Here is a 21543-nt window from a genome sequence, read left to right on the forward strand (position 1 = left end):
CGGCCCCAAAAGTTCTTTTTCCTGAAGGGTTATCAGTTGCCCCTTATGGGCGATTCTCTAGATGCTTTGAGAATGAGATAGGTTGCACTTTTTTTTTTTTGACGATAAGATTGTGGGAAAGTTGTTACAAATTTCCTCACCGTAAGTCTTAATGAATCTCTAGTTAACTGCTGTATATCAATGGTGGTCAATACTCCTTTCCATGCCCCACTGCAGAAAAGGGATATCGAAATAATAGCATACAAAGACAGATACTAGATAGACTCAGCTGCATTCAACTACACTAAAATATTCCACTATTTTTCTTGTCCTTTTCCTACATGGCACTCAAATTCACTAAGTAAATAAAAAATACAAGCATCAAGAATGAATTGTTACTATGAAAGCAGCCAGAAAAGCTTATCTGCATGACAGAAATTTGCATCAGTATAAACAAACAACTAGAGAATGCTGTGTGACAGAAGAGCCAATTTGTATCACTGCAAATAGCAATTTGTAGACTGATTTAATGAGCCTGGCTCAAAAATTATTAGTGAAGACAGAGCCTACATCATGGTTGCCAAGCTAAGGCACTGGGAAGAATTTATCCTCCATTTTAATATTTAAATCTTGTGTCTTCCAACTACACTTCCTTCCATATCAATATTACTGCTATTAGGAGGTAAACAAATTGTCAGTTGAAAAGTGGCTTACTTTTTTTTCTTATTCATTACTTGAAAGCTTAATAAATGCTTATTTATAATTTGCTCTCAAGGGCAAGAGAAAGTTTAAGCTGAAAAATTCTACATTAATACAATATTGGTGACTAGTAGCCAATTAAGGACATTCATGTTCTAATTCTGAAAAGCAGTTTTACATTTAGCACAGAAGCAGTTTGCATTTTCAGTGGTTCATTCAGTATCGCCAAACAAGACCCAAATAGAACAGCTGACACTATATGAACAGCCTGTCATATGTTCTATAGAAGCAGAGTGTTTAAAGAAAATATATTAAAAATCATTCACTTTAAAGTATTTTACAGGAAGGATCTAGGAGCATTTTTTGGCCATCTAACTACTTACTACCCAGAAAAGAGCAGCACAATTACATCAAGATGTAATTGCTTATGTAGTTGAGATTCTAGACCACCTTTCATGCTGCAAACCAAATGATGACACGTTGTTAAAATTACTTAATGCTTCTCTAAAACTTAACCTAACCAGTGTCCTGCAGTGGTACTCCCCCACCTAAGATATAACCCTGATTAATTCTGAACATTTTTGCAATCCGGCCTTATTGACAGAGTTGTCTACTGCCCTGAGAAACATTATGAGTATCTTCTTGGACAGCAGCATCCCAAATACTTTAAGAAATTCACTTGAGTACTGTCATCTTATGCTGTTAACACTAATAAAGAGTAGAAACCAGTGAGACTGAATAGACCCCACCCTTTCACCCCCAAATCTGTTGGTGTTGTGTGTTAATTCAACTCATACACCACTGAACTTCTAAGTCATAAACACTCTCAACTTCAGTAAAACTAATGCAAAAGTTCGAAGCATTATAGCCTCTACTGTTAAAATAATAGAAAAAGTTAGAATGCTAAATTCCTGTATACCAGTCAGTACAAGCAGGGAAATTTCTCAGGTAGTGAGTGAGATAGGATCACACTATCTTAGACACATTACACATGTCATCAGCTTAGACAAAGCTTTGTCATGTCACAATGAGAAGCACATCTTATTACACAGATAAGCTCTTTGACAACTAATTTAATAAACCAGTAATTTTATTTTTAGTAAAGCTTAAAAAAAGAAAATGTCGGCCTTAATTTTTAGACAATGTAATCAGACATACTAAAGTCTAGTGCTTTAACTGTTTATGGCAAGAACTATAAAAGCTTCCCATAGTACTGAAAATCCTTTCTGTAACACCTCTTATTTACATCTTTACCTCTCAGTCTTCACTCATGCTGGCCAAGCAGCTAACTCAAAAGGATTTAATTTCATGGTGGAGTATTATGCCTCCAAACAAGCCATTGCATATGACTGTTCTACCTAAAAGAAAAGATAAAACGTTAATTGCATCGTAGAATCGTAGTTTTGCACTGCACTGGCAATTTAACACTGATGATGAGCTGGCCTTTGTACTAGACAGAACCAGATGCAGGGACCAAAACCTAAAAAGGTGCTGGTTTGGGGTTTTTTACATTCTCCTTCTGTACAGTTAACATCTTGTTTAAAAGTCATTCAATTTGCAAACTGTAACAGCATAAATCTTGTCTGCTCAATTCCTCTGCTCTGTACAGCTAACTCTGCATAGTTATTTATGAACAGAAGCAGTTTGGTTCACAAACACGAAGTTAGAAAGTAATTTCAGTACAGTGACAGAAATGGCTGATGAATGCGTTCTATGAATCAACACTGATAGTTTTGAGAGCTACCAAAATAGTTAAACAAATGCAGTAGGTTTTAAGATACTGATTCTAAACATTGCACTTTTGTCCTATGCACAAAGTGTCATGTATAAAAGACCAGTGCTTTCTTCTTTCTGAAAGCATGAGGTGGTGCAAGCACATGTGTGGTGGTGCAGATGCTCCAACTGAAGAGGCCAATAATTGATTGTCCAAGAAAAAAACCATTCACAAAAGTTTTATTAAAAAAATTCCCCTTTCACCTCAAACAAGTGAAGCTTAAGTTCTGTACTACTAGGTTATGTTTAGAAAAATGAAAATAATACAGTAATTTTTGAAGGCTATACATTGTAAAATCCCGTAAGTCAGCATAAACTCGGACTGTGCAAGCAAATATAGCAAGTATTTCAGATGTCATTTATTTGGTCCATCAGATGTACAGTATAGTAGTAGTATCTGAGTTTACAAAACATCAAATATAAATAACCTGAAACTGTAACAATACACAAAAATTTGCTTCTTACATTGACATACCAGGCAGTACGAGCTGAAAAACTTGAGTAAATTAACAGTTTTACAGTAATGTACATAGTGCCAGTTGAAGTTTAAGAACACTGTTAAAACATGGCACTGATTTGCTTTATTGAATTTTCTTCTTTACTTGTTCAGGGTGTGAAAAATGTTTAGCACTAGGCTAAAAATATTTTTCTTCAAGCAAAAAAAAAATTATTTACTTAAAACCTGGGCATCAGATGATGACCCTTTACTAAACAAGAGTAGGCTTTTTTTTTTGTCCTATTGAATTATACCTAAAAGGCATTTACACAAAAATAACATGCTTTTTTCATGACTGTTTAAGTAAATACTTATCTGTAAGTATTTATAAACTATGTTTCTACTACATTTAATATATGGAATTAATATGGAAAAACTTCTGAAAGAGTCTATTGAGATGAGCGCTTTATCATCAAGAGAAACAGACACAAATTATTTAAGCCAGGGGTTTGGATTCACTTGGAACAAAGGCCTTAAAATTAGTCTAGTTCTGGACATTTTTCACATCCCAACATAATATGCTGTTACTGTATTACATTATCTGAATCATTTTGTCAAGGGGCATTTGCATGTTCAGTCTAATGCTATAATTTCATCTTGCTCTTCTGTCTGCTCAGTACGCACTCTCTTTGTACTGATGCACTCTTTATCTTCTAGTTTTCTCTTGCGGCTTTTGTTTTCCATATCATCATCGACATTGCTTGAAGTACCTTCATCTTCAGAATCAACAATCAGTAGATCGTCTTGATCTGGAGCTGCAAAATATGTGTTTTTAATTCAAATGGATACTGTAAAGATATTCTACTCTCAAACCAAACTTCATACATAAAAATAAGAATGTATCTACTACAACAAATACATCTTGGAACGTTCTTTATCTATAATTGTTGTCATTCAACTGCAAGAGTATTCTGAATTTTCTCTGAAAACAGTGCAAAACAGGCTTTTCACATGGTTATTCCCTCTTCACTAGAGCTATGGAAAATATTGCAATAACCCAAAAATATGTGAAACACGTTAGCAAGATTTTCTTTTGCATGTACAAAATAGAAGAATGGCATGCTATCTGCAGCAGTCCTTGGGAAAAACACACAGAGCTGTAGTCCAGCCCCTCCTTTCACTAGTACAGTTAGCAGAAGTCATGCTCCGTGAGAGAGAACACGCCAAGAGAGGGAGGAGTGGAAGGGTGAGCTGACTTGAAGAGCTACAAGGATAACAATGGATAGTATAAAGAAGGGAAAATAGAACCAAATGTGAACTTTCAAGACATCTAGTGGAAATTGTTTGTTTTGAAGTACAAATTCACTGTGAAAACTAATTTTATGCGAGGTTTTTTTATATAATTTGAATTAAATTTTACTCTTAACATTTAATCTCCCCTGATGCAAGAAGGAAGTGGAAGTAACTACATACTTGTGTATGTATCTTAAATAGGACCATCTGACAGGCAAAGGAACATCATCCAAAAATGTAAGACAGAACTAGAGTTATCTAACTTATATCTGTCACAACAGGTATTCAGATTCATACGCTATCCCTGTAAAACACTATGACATTTCCAGTACATTAGCCTTCAGTGCTTAAGCATCCCATATTCATTTAAGTTAAACTATTTTGAGTATGTTCAAAGAAACACTCTACATTAGGAAGGTGATAGTACTTCTTCCTGGACAGCAAATATTATTTTCTTGCCATGCTTTGCTTGACAGGTGAAAAATAATTATTTTGTAAGCAGATAATAAAGACATCATCATAAGTTAACAAAATGAAACGTGTTCAAAGACATCCACAAAGTAATTTTTGAACTGTAGGGAGAAAGTGACAAATTTGGTTGATTCTTTTTTATCAAACAATAGCGTGACCATCAGCTAGAATGGGTCTAACTTTATTTAAATCACTGTGCAAATGATGCACTTAAGCTGACACCCCACCAAGCCCTTGTGAGTTAAATAATATAATTTCAAGGTTTATTTACTGTAAACCTTTGCAAAATTCTTAAACATTCACTTTGTAACAATTGTAAATGTGCATTTTTTGTATTTAATATATTTATACACAGAGGCAACTTAAATGCCATTTATTTCATGTTGGCAAAGTCAAGTCATAAAACTGAAGACAACTATTTTAATTGGACTGCACTACTGAAAGACTATTTTGTTTTATTTAATATTGATTACTGTTACTTACCTGTTGATGTTGAGGGTTGTGCTCCATCATCACTACCATTGGTAATGTTCTTGGATGTTGGTTCTGATGGCTTAGGGCCAACTTTTTCAGGGGTATCACCAACAACTTCAAATTCTACATCTTTTTCTAGGTCTTCACTGCAGAATAATACATATGCTTTTAAACCACCAGGTGAAAATAAAAAAAAGTCTTTTTCACAAAGAAAGTACACCACATTCAAATATTAGAGCACCCGACAACTATGACAAAATGAGAAAAACATATTAAAAAAGAGGAAAATCTGTTCAGTCCTCCTTTATAATTTATGCTTTGTCTATTCTTAAGCATTGTTGCACACAGTGTCATGACTTAAAATGCTTAGAAATGAGAAAAATCATTACCCAAGCTTACCTTTCTTCCTCAGTGTTCCATTCCTATTCTCACTGAAAGTGCAGTGTGTTAATTTACTGTATATAATATGCACATTACTTATCCAGGCTTAAATACACACACCAATTATTTCAGTAACTTCTATTTGCATTGCTGTATCTGAACACAGGTAGTCAAGCAGAGGATCTACTACCCCAGCAGGTTGGGTGTTTTTTCTTTTTTTTTTTTTTTTTCTTTTGTTGTTTTCTAAACAGCAGTTTCTTGCTTGTTGCCTGCCCCACAAGTAAATTTGGTTTTGCACTGTATTTTTATGTTGTGTAATGACAAATTATTCAAACAAAATTCTTCCCATTACTGTTGTAAAAAAACTGAAACAAAACCACAACAAAAACCAAACAAAAAACCCCTAAACACTATGAATTCTTAAACAATAACAATTCCTCTTTTACCTCTATATTTTTCTTTCCACAGCTTAATTTTTGAGCTTTATTCATGAACTTAAAATTCGGAGTTGGAAATTCCCTGTGGAACTGTTCTACATATATACACAAAAATACTTATTTCAGAATCCTTACCTATGAAGCACATTGATTAACAGTGTATAGTCCTGGAGGAAATCATCTGCTTGTAGTCGAGTGCCATTTCGAATTCCAAAGTCTGATAATTTCCTGTGGTTATTTGCTACAAAAATAGTGAAAAACTGCAGTGTATACAGCTATTTATATAAAGATCCTTTATACCTGAATAAGTATGATGAAACGAGTACTCCAAAAGTTTTAAGTAGAAACATAAGATTATAATTTATTAGCTATATTTAAAATAAAAGCTGACATTTAAGCCTATCAGAAGTTAAAACTATTTATGTTTGACTTATTTACCCCTCAAGCATCATGTTCACTACTATTACATTTAGGAATGTTTTGGAGATAGTATTTGTATTACAATAGTGCCTACAAGCATCATAAGATCCCCACAATCTAAGAACAAGAAAAAGAACGGGACTTGCAAACAGAGGAAAATAACTGGTGCACTTTTATAGCTGAATACTTATCCTTGAAAAGAATCCTGACACTCCACGTGAAAAGTACTTTATATAGGAAAGCTGAACTGGACATGCAGGCTTGCAGACAATACCACTAGCTATTCCTGAGCCACTTAAATACCTGCAAATCCAGTTCTCTCCAAATATAAGTCTACAGGATGAACACTAGAACATTTGCTACACTTCCACTCTGTGTATCTCGGTTTCTTTCTAGTTTTTATTTACTCTTATCTAAAAAGCTTCAGTATGCATACCTTCTGTTTCTCCTTCCTCTGAAGAGATAAGAATAGTTCCTTTTCCATCATCTATTTGTACATCTGGTGCTACCATAGCAAATTTTTCTTTCACTATCTGAAAATATGAATATGATTATTTAATCAATATCTGACTTAGAAACACTTATAAAAGAAAGGACCTTAAATTATGTTGATTTTCTTATCCTGGCTCATTTTCAGGCAACTGCTGAAAGCCTATACTTTTTTTTTAACTTTCGTGAACAACTTAATTATATTTTTGCCTTCTGAAACTTACAGGTTCCGATATGCTGAAAGATTTTTTACTTCATAAAAATGACAGAATTGCAAATGTTGCTACTACACAACTATAATATGGCTACTGAACTATTCAACTGATATACACACAGTTTTTTGCTGTTGGATACGAGTAAGATTTAAAACCACCAAAAAGTTACAATACAAACAATCTTTCACAAGACGTACAAGCACACATGACCAAGAAGCATACTGGCTAACCTAGCTGTTCTTGTAGCTGAGAGAAATGCAAAATGGAGAGCAAATATAAACAGCTGATGTTCAGTCAAAATATATTGAACACAAACCTAACTTTATCGATTTACAGTATTAGAATCAAAATGAAAGCTGTAGCTAATATTCAAGATTTACCTTATCCTGGAGTGTTAACACAGTAACTTTGTGTACATTAAGTTTCACAGTCACTTCTGGCTTACTTGCACATACATAACAGTTAGGATTTGGTGGATCCAAAGCACAAGGAACCAATAGCTTCTTTCTGGGATTTGGCTGCTTGTTCAGAAAAATCTTGAGGACAGACAAGAATAAAACAAGTTATTCTATGAGTAACAGCAGTCATAAAACCTGTTTTCCTACAGATTGATTCTCTTAGTCTCACGGGTTGTTCCCTAATCCTCTTTGACATGCCTGCTGAACAGGAGAAAGTGCATATTATGGCCAGTCTGCAATGACACCTGTGCTGACTGACCAGCTATCACCAAATAGATCTGTAACACAAAACAACCATGTTTCAACTGATGTCAGTCTGGTTCTCTCTCCTATCCAGCAGCCAATTTTCATTAAATCAGAGGAATTTAATGATCCTTGAGGCTTCCACTTCTCTTTTCATTGCGGCTGAAAGTTTCCAGCACATTCAGAATTTACCGAAGCAACAAGCGAGAGACAGTAAAACTATACAATAGTCAAAGCAAGTTAAATGTGACTTTTAAGTAAATAATAAATAACAATAAAAGCATCTTATTCCCACTTACCGTTCTACACTGATCTATTTTTCCTGATAAAATCTTCAAACCCTCCAGCACTATCAGACCAGCTATTACTGCGTTAGTAGTAGCTATAGCTGGGATAATATTTCCTGCCATTGCTGCAAAATAAGCAAGAGTATGTATGCAGATTTTTAACAGTAAATGACAATGAGAAGTTTACATTATTATTTAGATAAAACAATGCTATATGTTATCCTTACACTTGATATCAAATCTGCTCTTCATATTCATACTGAAAACATGCATCCTGAGGTTCGCAGCAGAAGTGACAAAATCCATTGCAGAAGGGTCATCCTGACAAGAAGTTAATACAAAAAGTATTTAAAAATCAGATTACTGGTTGGAAAAAGTTTGCAACACATGGTTCCCAAGACCTTAAAAACAGAAAGTTTTAAAAAAGTCTATATAATATTCCATTTCAAAGTCAATATACTTCCTCTTTCAGATGGTATGTTTAGACAGAGCAGTAATACTTTAAATACACATTTAGAAATGGTACTTAGTATTTTAGTAGTGAATTAGTGTATTAGTATTAATAAAATGCCTTGTATGTTCAAAATAATGTCTAAATCCTAAATCTTACAATATTTTGTACTTGGTTTCAAAAATTGGTGTTTCAGAAAAAAGTATTTTTACTATCTCTTGTGATACTATTTTACTATTTTGTCCCCCCTATATTTACAAACTTTTTTTTTTCTTATGCCAAATGACAACTGACTGCAGGAAGGTTACACTGTCTCTGGTGCCAAAAGAGAAAATTCTGTTCTTGTTTTTCTTCAGCAAAACTCTTTTAACATATCACATACCTATTGTCAGAGCTAATTACTGTGTACAACTCCACAGAACTCTAGCTACAAACCACTGTATAACAGCATGTTTTAGAGAAAGCTAAAAAAGAAAAAAATGAAGTTGCATTATTAAAATATTTTCAAAAATCAAAATATGACTAATACATCTTAATTTGTGCTTTCTCAAGTTGGTGAATTAAGTTATTTTACATCACAGTAGTTAATCCTTGCACTCAGTGAGTTCCAAAACACAGAGTGTTTAAAGTATATATTTGTTTACATATGAAAGTGCTTTCAGTGAGGTGCCAGGCATTTTTGTTCTAAGTAGTACTATTTTGGAATGAAACTAAATGAGTCCAATTAATATTTGTACTACATATATAGAGTATAACCGGTTCTTATATATTTGGCAAACTAACCTTATCCCATATAAGCTCTGCTCCATCACCCTTCTCAGCCAGGTGAAGTCTCAGGGTTTCAACACTCTTTGAAAATAAGCGTGCATAACTCTTGACATCAAGAACCTGCTGATCCTTCAAGACTGCAGAGGATTCATTTTGTTGGTCAGATATGTTTTTCTCTTTGGGAAAAGGAAAAAAAAATAAATCAGGAATACTTATAAATCCCACAGAAGTTCTCTCAAAGAGCTAAGAAGTTTCCTATTTCAGCAAAATTAAATATTTTCTAAATTGACACAATATCATTAAACTACAGTAGCCCCAACATTTCACAACAAATCCACATTTAAAACCGCAGCTATAGCTATACTTATTATCAATTGCCTAAACATGCACAAATTACAGCAAATGTAAATTTTCAGCAAAACTGAGCTTTCACCGATAAATGTATCGGTGCTTATGATAAGGTCTCCTAGAATAAGCTGACACGTACTTCTGTGAAATATGAATTTTCTCCAGCCAATACTGAGTATCTAAAATAACAGCTGCAGAAGAGTTTTAGATAAACATTCTCTATATAGACAAAAAATTAAAGTCTTCAGGAATCATGAAGAATTAGTATGTTCAATACCAATACTCAGCTGTGACAGTGAGAAAACGTACATATCACAGAGATGCATTAACAAACATATACAGTGGGAGGAGGGACAATTACCTTGATTTTGTACCTCAGCCCAGTCGAGTGGCACTGGAGGCTTTCTTTTTCTCCACAGCTTATCCATTGTCAGCAGATATCTAATGTCATCTTTGAAAAGCTAGGAAATATTTAAAGCAAACAAAACACATTAAAATGAGAGGGGAAGAAAAAGACGTACTTTATTTTTACATCTGCTCTGAAATTGAAAAATCAGCATTAGATTTATGAGGTTTTGATTTTCTCCTTGAAAATATTTTCAACCACATAAATAAAAATCAAACTCCATAGGAAACTAAAACAGATTCTAAAACCTTATTATTCTCCATTCTCTAACACTTACTGCATAAAGCAGACATGGCTCTGATGAACTGGGGGGAGTAAAGTAAAAGTCAAGAAACAATAGTCCAAACAATGGGTTCACGTGCCTACTGAAGTCATCACTACAGCCCTTTGTATACTCTCCCTAAGATATTATTAACTACATGACAATGAATTTCCAAAGTAAAGTTATTGCTACCTATCGACATTACATTATATACTGATTTCCTCTATTTTCAACTCTCAGCAACTATTTCGAAGGAAAACTCCTAAGCCAGTTTGTATTTCCGTTTACAGAAGATGACCGATAGCTTTTAGGTCCTCAGACTGGTTCTGATTATGCCCCGTGAAACTCCTGCAGAATTCAAATTTACCTTTTCATATTAAAAGTAATTGGAATTAAGTTTTTCCTGTATAATATGGACAAGCTGCTGAAGCCATCTGTACAGAAGCACATGGAATGCCGTAAAACAAGCAAGTGTTGTAAAAGACCAACAGTACAGCAAAATTGGTGGAAGTCATAATTGCATAATTGACGGATAGCATTAAGCGTCCAAACTGGGTTTTGACTTAACTTTAAAGCACCTCATACACTTCAAATAAAGACATTTATTTGGGTTAAAGAAGATACCTTAGTAAAAAGTTTAACTGGATCGTAGCCAGTTGATTTAGCCCACTCCTTAGTTGAAACACGTTTAATCTCACCATCTTCATTGGATGCTCGTGCTCTGGCTTCTGCTTCTGCTGGCTCCCCTATTAATAAAGTGTTAACCAATATTTTAATCCAAAAATATTTCCCCTAGAGTCAATAACAAAAATTATGCAGGGTCCATAAAATGCCTTTACTGTGCCCAACAAAAGCTGAATTAGACATAGTGCAACTATTGTTTGCTTCTGCAACTGCAACTCACTAATTTAACTCAATGTCACCTAATTCCTTTATTGGCAGAAACATTGAACAAATTTTTGCTATTAATTATCTCCACATAACATTGCGATTTCATAAATGTTTAACCATCCCCTTTCAGTAGTCTCTTTTCCTGTCTGAAGAGTTTTAGTTTGGTTGGAACATCAACACACAAAAAAAAAAAAAAAAAAAAAAAAATCAGCTTCCTACCTCTTGTTATTCCTGTACAAAAAAATTCCACACATACAGATGCTATCAATTTTGTGTTTATTTCCCAGTCACATCCAGCAATTGCTATGATTCCTAATAAGCAGCAGGTTGATGTTTTCATAAAACTAGCTATTAACATCTCAACTGAATGAGAAAAATCAACTCAGAGACCATCACTTTATATGCAAACTTGTGAACATTTCCCCCCTTTCACCAATGCATCATTTTATATTTATCTGCACCAAAGCTACCTAAGGTCTCATTGCCCAGTCATTCTGCATTGTGAAGCTTTCTACTACTTTTTGCAGTTAGCCCTCATCTTTATTATTCTGAGTGACTTTGCTTAATCACATATGCTGAACAGCATGGGTCCCATCCTCAATCTGAGACACTCCTCTAATCACCATTTATCTCTATCATTTAAGTAGTTTATCCACTTCAGGATCTTCATCCTTTTTTCTCCCCATGGCTGCTTGCTCCTTTCAGGTTCCTCACAAAAAGTTTTTGAGTGTCCCCTGCAGATTCAAAACAGCGTAAACCAGATACACTTGTCCACACGTTTGCCACTTCTGTCAAAGGACGTGCAGAGCCATGCAAGGCACAGCTTCCTTTACAAAGGCTGTGTTGTCTCCTCCCTGATACACCACGTATGTCCACTGATTCTAAACAGCAGCATCGCTGCGGACAGTTTGCTCACTACAGACACAGGCTACAGCTCAGACCCTCCAACAATTGCCTCTGGCATCTCTGTTTAACTAAGAGGCATTATGTCTGCTACCATCCAAGTATGCCAGCAGCCATTGTTTTAAATGAGTTTATATGCCACTCTTTTAAGACTCAGCTATTTCATTCTACACTTCCTGTAGGAACAACCTGTCAGGTGATCACTATCTGATGTTCAGAGAATCCGAAGAGTCAGAGGATCATCTAAGCTCCCTCTCCCAAGTCCATTCATCTATCAAAGGATCCAAAAGCAGCAACAAATGATGCTTATTCACCTTCACAGTAACTACAGTTACTGTCCTTACAGAAAAATACTGAATAGCTACAAAAACATTGCTCAAAATGGGCGTATTTCCTATGCAGATTAATACTGAAGTGCTTCAGGCTAGAGGAGTTCAAACACAATCCCTGTATTTCCTTGCAATCCCTCGACTAGGAGTGGAAAATGCAGAGTGACTACAAATATCACTCAGTTCTCAGTCCTCGGTTCAAAAGACAAGCCTCCCAGCTGCAGGGAAGGAAGTGCTCCACCAAATCCAAATATATAGGGAAAAAAGGCCACCCTGTGAAGATCAGTTATATTTAATTTGCCCTTCAAGCTCACTTTTCACTCCAAGTTTCTGTGCACATGGGGAAGACCGTTTGCTGCAGAGGGTACAGGCGTCCCCAAACAGATACAAGCCTATTCATCTAAATCATATAGCTTACACCTGGAGGTGTTAACTGGAACTTTATGATTAGTATCGATGGAGTTTCTCACAGCTGTTCTACCCATACTATCTGAGAACAACTACTTAATGCCAGTGACCCATCTTACACTGTATTAAAAAGTTTTCACAACAGCTGAAGTAATCATTTTAATAATGTTTTAGGCTGCCCACAAGGGCTACAGTTCTGACAGGTGAAACTGTTAAACTGTTGTCATTTTGAAGAGTATTTTTTGCACATTCTCCATGCAAAAATCTTTGGTATGCACTATGCATCAAGTCAACTAAAACCCACTGAAATTGTTTGAAATATCTAATAAATGGCAGTATGAGGGAACTAAATTATGCACAGTGTACATGAAGGTCTGTAAGGGAAACTACTGTTAACACGCCCCAAACTCTTGTCCAAGGGTACAGTAAACAGAATCCTCTTAAAAGAAACCAGAGCTGAACTCTCTAACCTTAAGAAATGTACAGAAACAAGTCATAATCTCTGATATAGAATATTTCAGTAACAGGGTAAGCTACCAGATCGTATCACACTCACAGGCAGCTTCAGGATCAGCTCTGTCAGGAGAGACTTCTTGATCAGCATCTTCTTCTCCAAACAACTGGCTATATAATAATTAAGAACAACAACACAACACTAGAATTTCATCATATCTGGTTAAAGACTGAAACACTTGCTAACAGATAAATATCCACTTTAGAATTCTTGCTATCAGAGTGCTACTTCATACACTGCTTTTTAAATTGTTGGGATTCATCACATGTGGACTTAACGCTGACACACAAAATGTCCAATACAAAAATGGATTTAGCAGAACAGTTCTGTATAACTCACTCAATAGCTCACCTAGCCTTATATTTATACTGCAGTACTGAATGCATTGCTTATAACCCACCAAGATCTCAGCAAACTTTACATCTGTTAATGCATGCATTAAACTGAAAAATGTGATAACTCCACACAAAGGTGAATAAAGTAACCTCAACCTACACTCCTGTGCCAAACTACTCAGATTTTCTGTGATATTAAAGCAATGCCTAAGTACTAACTAACCTTCCATCTTTATATTCCAAGGAAAAAAAAAAGACCCCAAAACCCCACCTCAAAACCCATGTCAAAGAACTGAAGGTTTTTGCTATAATCCACATTAATTAAAAAAAAAAAAAAACAACAAAATAAACCCAAACCCAACAAAAAACCCACCCCAAAAAAGTGTGTGTCCACTTTATTTCTCTGTCTGTAGGTTTAGAAACCAGAAGAGTGAACCACAGTATCTATTTTCTTTTTTAAAAAAATCACTTACTTGAACAAATACTTAGCCCACACAATGCAATGGATAGGTTCCGATGGTGTATTTCGGATTGTGCAGCCTGGAAAAGTTTTCTGAGTTGGTTTAGGATGACATTCATAACATTCTGTCACTCCCTGGTGAAAAGTTAAATATTTACTTGTCACACCATGAAGGCTACTGATAGTACATGCTATTACCAGACGAACTGTAACTGTATCCCAAAACACCCAACTCCCTGTTATCTAAAATAGCCAATTATTTAAAGTTCGAGCAACAAGAGTAATACACAACCTAACCTTTTTAATAACTGTTACTTGTCCAAGGTAGCCTGCAGTTCCACTCTCTATAAGAGGAACATCAGCAGCCAGACACATCCTGTTCACATGGTTACGGGCAGCTGCAAATCAAGTTTTTAAAGAAAAATTTGAATAATTAGAAAAACAAGTTTTACTTCTCCAAATTCAAACTCCTATGCAAACATTTATCCTTAATCTGCCTTATTTCATTATAGAGCACTATGCCTTTTTCACAAAGTCAATTTTGCAATTAACACAAAATATATCAACATATTAAATATAACAAACTCAACTGAATAAAGTTACATATGTACACACAATACTCATCAGTTCCCATAAAGCAGCAACATAGCAATTAATGTTTACTTTCAAAACACCTGTAAAAGCACTAAACTACCGTTCCAAGTTTCTAGTGAAGCACACAAGCATTAGTCAGACTACAGATGGGTTAAGAGGATACTTGTTATTTAACTGACACTGCAGAAGTCTAAGAGTAGAACACATTAAAGTTCTGTTTCTATGAACAAGCAACAGTATTTTCATCTCCAGTATAAAATCATAGTGAAAACTTCACCTCTGTTATCCAGAGCATTCATAACCAACGTAAACTGGCGGAAGAACTCTACGTTATAGTCAGGGCTACAGAAAAGAAAAACAATACTCAAAATAGCGTATCAAAGTTATTATGCCACAACATGAACTATAGACATGCAAAGGGCGGACTGATGTTCGTGTGATAAATTACACATATTATACATTTACTGCTAGCCTTTAACTGCCCCATTTGTCTTCAGCCCATTTTAAAGCTGGGTGAAAGCACAAATTTTATGCTGCTGGAAGGAAGCTATTGCAATTAGTACTAATTTGACCAATGAAACAGGCAGACAACGAAAAAGTGATTATACTGCTCTGACCTAATGAGTAAATTGTCTCAGCTGTGGTAACTGACTTTAAAAACCATCAGCTGAGGCTAAAACGTGCACACTGTAATTACCATAGCTCATCAGACTTGATAATTCATTATACTGTGATAGCTCAATTGGTTTTGATCATGCCTCCATACCCTTAGGAGCCAAGATGTGGGATTTTAAAATCTTGACATTTAGTATCTTTACATTGCCTCTTTTCTGATTTAAACAAGAACGTAGCAAAGAAGAGAGAGTAAAGAGGAAATAGGATTAAAAGTTTTACAGTTTCAGGAGAAGGATGCAATGAGTCAGTGTTTCAGTGGCTAACAGCTACATCAGAGTTCAAACCTTAATATTACAGAATGTCAATTTTGAAGAAACTGGACAAATAAATTAAACATAGGAAACACCTAATGAAAATCTACATAATCTTGTACTCATTCGTTATGGATCAGAAAGACTAAATTTAAAGTTTGGGGCCTATATAAATGATATTCAGTTACATGCACAAGGAACTTAATTTTTTTAATCATAGACTCAACATTCACATTTATTTTAATCTAAGTATTGCTCAAGACATCAGGGCATCCTTACAGTGTAGAAACTTATATAGTAAATGTTGCTAATAAAATGAAAAATAGACACAAACAATTGACTACAGAGTACTACCAGAGCTTAAGAAAACTCATGCAAAATCCACACTCCCACTCAGGTGTGTGGTAGTCTCATATTTACAGGTATTTCTCTTCTTACTGCAGTAGCTTTGTAAAATATCTTAAAGCACACCATTGTAGCATTTAAATAACACAGTACTTGCAAATCAAAACATGTAATTAGAGCTTAAAAACAAACATACTTCATGATGCTATCATGGTAAGCTATAATATTAGCTTCTGGATAAAACTGTAACACGCTTTCCTTGGCAACCTAGAAATAAAAAAACAAAAAAACAAAAAAACCACTTGTTATTTCTTCCGTCCATCTAACTCGATACCTGTTTAGTATCGAGTAAGTTGACTACCTTAAGAGATCTAAATACTTTTATAATGAAATATTGTGGATAGCCATGATCAACCAACCAACACTTACCTCTTCACAGTAGAAGCAAAACTGTGACATGTTTCTGACATGTGTATAAATAAATAATACTGAGGAAGAAAGACATGAGCTTTGACTTTTTCCTCACCTGTGATTTTGATCTTCCAACATGTTTCTTTTGAAACAAAAACTGCCTGTTGAGATTGCTGACATCAATAGTATCCAGATCAATCTATAAACACACAAGACAGCCATTTCACTTTTACAGAAATAAAAGAAACAAAATCATTAACAGTTTGAAGCAAATGCAATTGACCAAAATGCATAAACTTTAGAGACTCCTTTCTGGACCTGTGTACCGGTGTTACATCTGCACTACTGCAACTGTAGAGGCACAAGGGATCCTCTAATCATCTTCAGGAATCAATACATTTTAAATAATTACTGACAACGAAACCATATGTCAAAAATTAAGGGCTACACAACAACAAACTTTCTGAAGAAAGAGTCCCTACTAAAAACGCACATGAATTTTGAGATACATATGCACAGCAGTTAGTAGAAAGTCAGTAACTGATTGGCCTATTTATCACAGGACAAAGATTTTAGTGATAATTCATCAGGAGCGCAGCATACAAACTCAAGAGGAGATATTGCAGAAATCGGTCTAGATAGGTCCAGTCAGACTCTACATGGGACTAACTACCCTGAACGCTGGCTCTGTATGGCTCTTCCCCAATGTCCAAGAAAGGCTACTTGGCAAACTAATTAGTACTTCTTTATATTTGAACATGGCTTTAAGCAACTGAATCAGTAAGCCAAGGGCTGCATTGTCATCTAATTCATACACTGCAGGGCAACAGCTTTTACTGTTTGTCACCAGGACTAACTGTTTAAGTGCATATTACTCAGAAAGTCTGCTTACAAAAAGAAAATCCAATCACACAATCAGGATATTTAAAAACATATACCACAGAACACCTGTGATGTACAACCTCAAAGGATGCCACAACTGTAATTCCCCTAACAGGCATGTTTCTATTTATTAATATATGCATGAACATCATAACTTTAAATGTCTTTACCCCCCACCACAAGAATTAAGAAGATTTAATTGGAACTTTGAGAAGATTTATTCCTACCTTTGCTAGCACTACTTTCCCTTTAATTAAACAGTTTCTCTGATAGACCACTCTTTTTAGAAGTCCTCTCCTGTCCCTAACATTTTTAACTAGGCAGGGATGAAGACAATTTTTCCTTGCCTCAGAGATATTTCTCCCAAATTCCCATAGATAATGCTGACAACACAGCACTCTCCCTATAGCTGAAAGCGTTACTATCAGGCTGACTGTGCAACGTGAAGTTTAAACTTGACCTACTGAGGGTGTTCTCATATGCTTTTAATTTTATTAACCAAACTGGAATAACAAAAAAAGTATGCCACACACTACTCATTGAGGATCCTTTGCATGCGAGATCCAAGCTCCAAGACTGAACTTCCTGTTTTCTGAAGGGAGTATTTTTAATTTAAGGATTAAGTTTTAATATACTAAGAACTGTAATAGCTAAAGAGCTTTATTTAAACACTAAATAAAAGCACCTGTGGATACAGAGCAAATGGAAAATATACAGTGTTTTAGAAATGTATTATAAAGCAATGATTACCTATAGTATCCTAGTAACTACCCACGGTCTTGTTTTATGAAAATGGTATTTGCATGAAAACACATTTCTACCTCCTTTCCTTTCTCATAACACACACTCAGAAGGCTTAGTCCAAAGCCAAAAAGCCCGAGAACCTCAAGTGAAAATTTTAAAGTGCCTAATTCTGTTAAAACTTCCACTCTCCAAACAGCTTTTAGTATTTTAACTGGAAATGTTAACAAGTGGCATAAGCTACAACTGAAAACAGCACTACCGAGACCAAGAGAAGCAAAAGAAGTTTTTCTCCAAAGAGAATACTTGAGACTATTAGACCTTAACAGAAGCTTCCATCTAGCTAAGAATGATCAGAATGTAACAGTTCTCTTATTAAAATAACGTTTACGCTGCTCCCATTTTTGTAAGGTAGAAAGAAAGGCCTCAGAAATTCCTAAGAACATACATTCATGTTCTTAATTCAGACTTGGATTCTGAGTAATTCGATTTTGTTCGTCATTCATGAGGACAACGGCACTGCCTTTCAAGAAAGTATACCTAATGAAATCATGTATATGTGAGTTATATGGTATTCAAAACTACTAGATCTTTAAAAATGTTAGTATTTTGTTTAAAAAAATTATTTCACAACTTACTTGTAAAAACAAAAAGCATTTTCAGGTGTTCAAGTTTGTTGGTATTTAACAACCAAGGAAAATCCCAACAATATCACACACATTGACAAAAGCAATTTATTCTCCTAATTGCAAATTTGCTCTTTGCATAACATTCTCTTTTTGCTCTTGCCTTGTCTTTTGCCCACCTACTCCATATGTTATCAAAATGTTACTGTCTTGCATAAAACACTACCAATGATATTTTAAAATGAAGATGGCCCTGATCCAACATGTACTTAAGTTAATGGAGTCCAACCAAGTCAGCCTTGAAAGACAATACAAAAAAAAAGAAATCAAACTGTAATAAATGAAACAATAAGCATGCCCCAATGAGATTTATGCCTAATGACTAACTGGAAAATCAAGAGATATTAAATCCTTTCTGTTATAATGGACTGCAGGAGTACACAAATGACATAGTAAGGTAGGAAAAAAATAAGGGGGGAAAAAGGTGCAGGCTTCCACTCTTCTGCATGTGTTTACTTCACTGGTACAATGTTGAAATTGGATAGGCTCAGTGGCAGTCTTAAATCAGAGGGACAACTGGAATTACACTTAAGTGTATCCTACAAGTTTTAAAGAGTATTTCAGTAGAAAGGCCCGAGTTGTAAGAATAACAAGGCAAACTAGTAGCTGCACTCTTCTACAAGCTGATAAAGTTCTAGATAAAAGCTGTTTCTAGTATGCTCTGCTTAACAAGTCTGACTGTAAAAACAAACTTCTTACAACCTGCCATACAAAACTCTCAGATGTGACTCCTGGCCAGGCACCCACAAGTAAAAACATATTCAAGGAAACAGACCTGTGCTCTAGCTGGATTTGTAGTCCCCGTGATTTCTTAAAACCACACACTTTTCATAACTACGATAAGAAATTAAGAAAGGTCTGGAAACTAGGTAATCAGAGTTTTGCTAGTAGTATCGCTCTCTACCCCGTTTTCATTACCACCTTCTCAATTCTGCCCTTCCTATACACATTCAGAGATTGGGATCAGGAAGCAAAAGTGAAAGCAACAGCCCGCGGGAAGCCACCGTGACCGGACTCCTAAGACTGACAGTTTTACAACTCAGTATCTAAAAATACAGTTCACCTCCCATGTATTTTGTTTTTCCTGCAATCCATCACCGGACCATTACCCACAGTATTAGCAAAGGCGGCATTAGGCAAAACTAAGACTTCGAGGAGCAGTCGCTGGGCAGCAAACACGGCACACCACTACACCACTGTTTCCCAGGAGATTTCCTCTACGGGCTCCCAGAGAGGCGCCGCCGTTCCTCCGCCGCCCGACGGCTGGACCCGGCGCTGCCCCGGGAAGGCGGCCCAACCTCCGGGGGAAAGACCGCCCGCTCCGCCTCCCGCCGCCGCCTCCGGCGGGGAGCCCGGGCACAGCGGCACCGCCGCTCGGGGCAGCCCGCGGGAAGAAGCCCCGTCCGAGGCGGGGGCACGGATGGCGCCGGCAGGCCGCAGCCCCTTTGTGGCGGAGCCCGTCCCCCGGCGGCAGGGGCGGCGCGGCGCGGCAGCCTCGCCCGGCCGCTTTGGCGGGCCGGGAGCAGTTTGAAAACACGCAGACAATGCGGCGGGCGGGCGGGCGGGAGGGGCCGCGCCGCCACAGCGCCCCCGCGCCCGCCGCGGGCCCCGCCGCCCCGGCCCCCCTCAGGCCCCCGCCGTGCTCCAGGCCCCCCACCCCCCCGCGCCCGCCGCCCCCGGCCGTGGCTGCGCCGCCGCCCACCGGCCCCTCATCCGCCCCGGCCGCGGCCCCGGCCCGCACCACGTCGATGTTGCTGAAGCCGGTGAGCACCAGGTCCTTGAGGAGCTCGCAGCCGATGCCGCCCGCTCCCACCACCAAGAGCCGCGCCTGGGCCACGGCCTCCGCCAGCTCGCTGCGCAAGGGGCCCGACACCGGCACGGACATGACGGCGGGCGAACAACGGCGGCGGCGGGCAGAGGCAGCGACTCCGCGCGGCTCTCCTCAGCCGGGCCGCACTTCGGACAGCGAGCCCGGGCGAGACCAGAGCGGCGGCCGCCCGCCTCGCCCGCAGCGCCCCCTGCCGGCGAGGAGGGCCTCGGCCCGCCCCCGCGCACCGCCCAGGAAGGCTGCCGCGGGGCCGGGGCTCGGGCGGGACGGGGCGGACCGCGACGCCGGTTCGAGCCCCGCTCCCGCCGCCGCCCGGGTCTGCAGGCCGCCCCCGCCGGGGCCTGACCGCGGCCCGGCCAGGGGGCAGCGTCTCGCGAGAAAGCCGTCCGTGCAGCCAGCCAGGGTTCGGCCCACAAACCGTGCACTGGGGGCTGCCTGCCATAGCTGGGGCACAGAGCAGGCCCGGTACCTGTGGGGAGCACGGGCATAACGCCCAGGCATCACGCGAGATCTTTGGATAGATGTTAGCCTGAGTTAACTGACTCACGTCTAGAAGCTGACACGGTAAGCTACCATTCTTCCTTAAAAAAAGCAGTTTTGCAAGCACGTTCCATCATTTTAGTCCCGGTCCCATCCCGTCCCCTCCCTCCTTTTTTAAACCCAGAGTTTTAGTGTGTTAATTTATGCTGCAGTATTAAACCTGTACAAAAAGCTTTAAGGACACTTACTTAAATTACTCCTCCATTAAGTCAATTAAAATACGGCAATTTAGCCTAAACCAACAGGGAACTCCACAGAAGAATTTAGACTTGAGCAGCACAATTAGCCTGTGAGCACTAGACTGCAGTAACAAGGCAGGTGCTGTACCTACCCCATCATTCTGTACCTGTGGGAATAGAAGCGCAAACAAAAACCTCCACCTTTTCCCCATTCAAAGCAATGTGACTGTCAGAGCTCATTTAGCCATGTAAATGCAACATTCTTCTTTTGAAAAGCATAT

At 37.8% G+C, this 21543-nt stretch overlaps 1 protein-coding gene across 2 annotated transcripts; it reads right to left on the bottom strand.

Annotated features, from left to right (window-relative positions):
• Positions 1-2614: 2614 nt before the first annotated feature.
• UBA2 (ubiquitin like modifier activating enzyme 2) lies at positions 2615-20701 on the bottom strand. 2 transcript variants are annotated; one of them, XM_074882129.1, is made up of 17 exons: positions 20457-20701; positions 16522-16605; positions 16192-16262; positions 15002-15066; positions 14428-14528; positions 14144-14265; positions 13378-13445; positions 10915-11036; positions 9984-10083; positions 9290-9450; positions 8283-8376; positions 8068-8180; positions 7448-7603; positions 6800-6896; positions 6079-6184; positions 5135-5271; positions 2615-3702 (listed from the first exon to the last, which is right to left on the bottom strand). In XM_074882129.1, the coding sequence occupies exons 1-17, from the start codon at positions 20598-20600 to the stop codon at positions 3521-3523; spliced, it is 1923 nt and encodes a 640-aa protein (XP_074738230.1). In that variant the 5' UTR covers positions 20601-20701; the 3' UTR covers positions 2615-3520. The 2 variants fall into 2 exon arrangements, with proteins under 2 accessions (XP_074738230.1, XP_074738231.1); XM_074882130.1 differs by lacking the exon at positions 20457-20701 and adding an exon at positions 19829-20094.
• Positions 20702-21543: the final 842 nt, after the last annotated feature.

The sequence above is a fragment of the Strix uralensis genome, chromosome 12, assembly GCF_047716275.1.
Source record: "Strix uralensis isolate ZFMK-TIS-50842 chromosome 12, bStrUra1, whole genome shotgun sequence".
Classification (NCBI taxonomy): domain Eukaryota; kingdom Metazoa; phylum Chordata; class Aves; order Strigiformes; family Strigidae; genus Strix; species Strix uralensis.

Excerpts from the sequence above, each read along its gene's own strand:
- UBA2 (XM_074882129.1), bottom strand. The coding sequence starts at position 20,600 with ATGTCCGTGCCGGTGTCGGGCCCCTTGCGCAGCGAGCTGGCGGAGGCC. Across the intron at positions 14,266-14,427 it reads AAGTAACAGTTATTAAAAAG|GGAGTGACAGAATGTTATGA; the intron begins GTTAGGTTGTGT and ends ACTTTTCACCAG. Across the intron at positions 9,451-9,983 it reads GGCTGAGGTACAAAATCAAG|AGAAAAACATATCTGACCAA; the intron begins GTAATTGTCCCT and ends CTTTTCCCAAAG.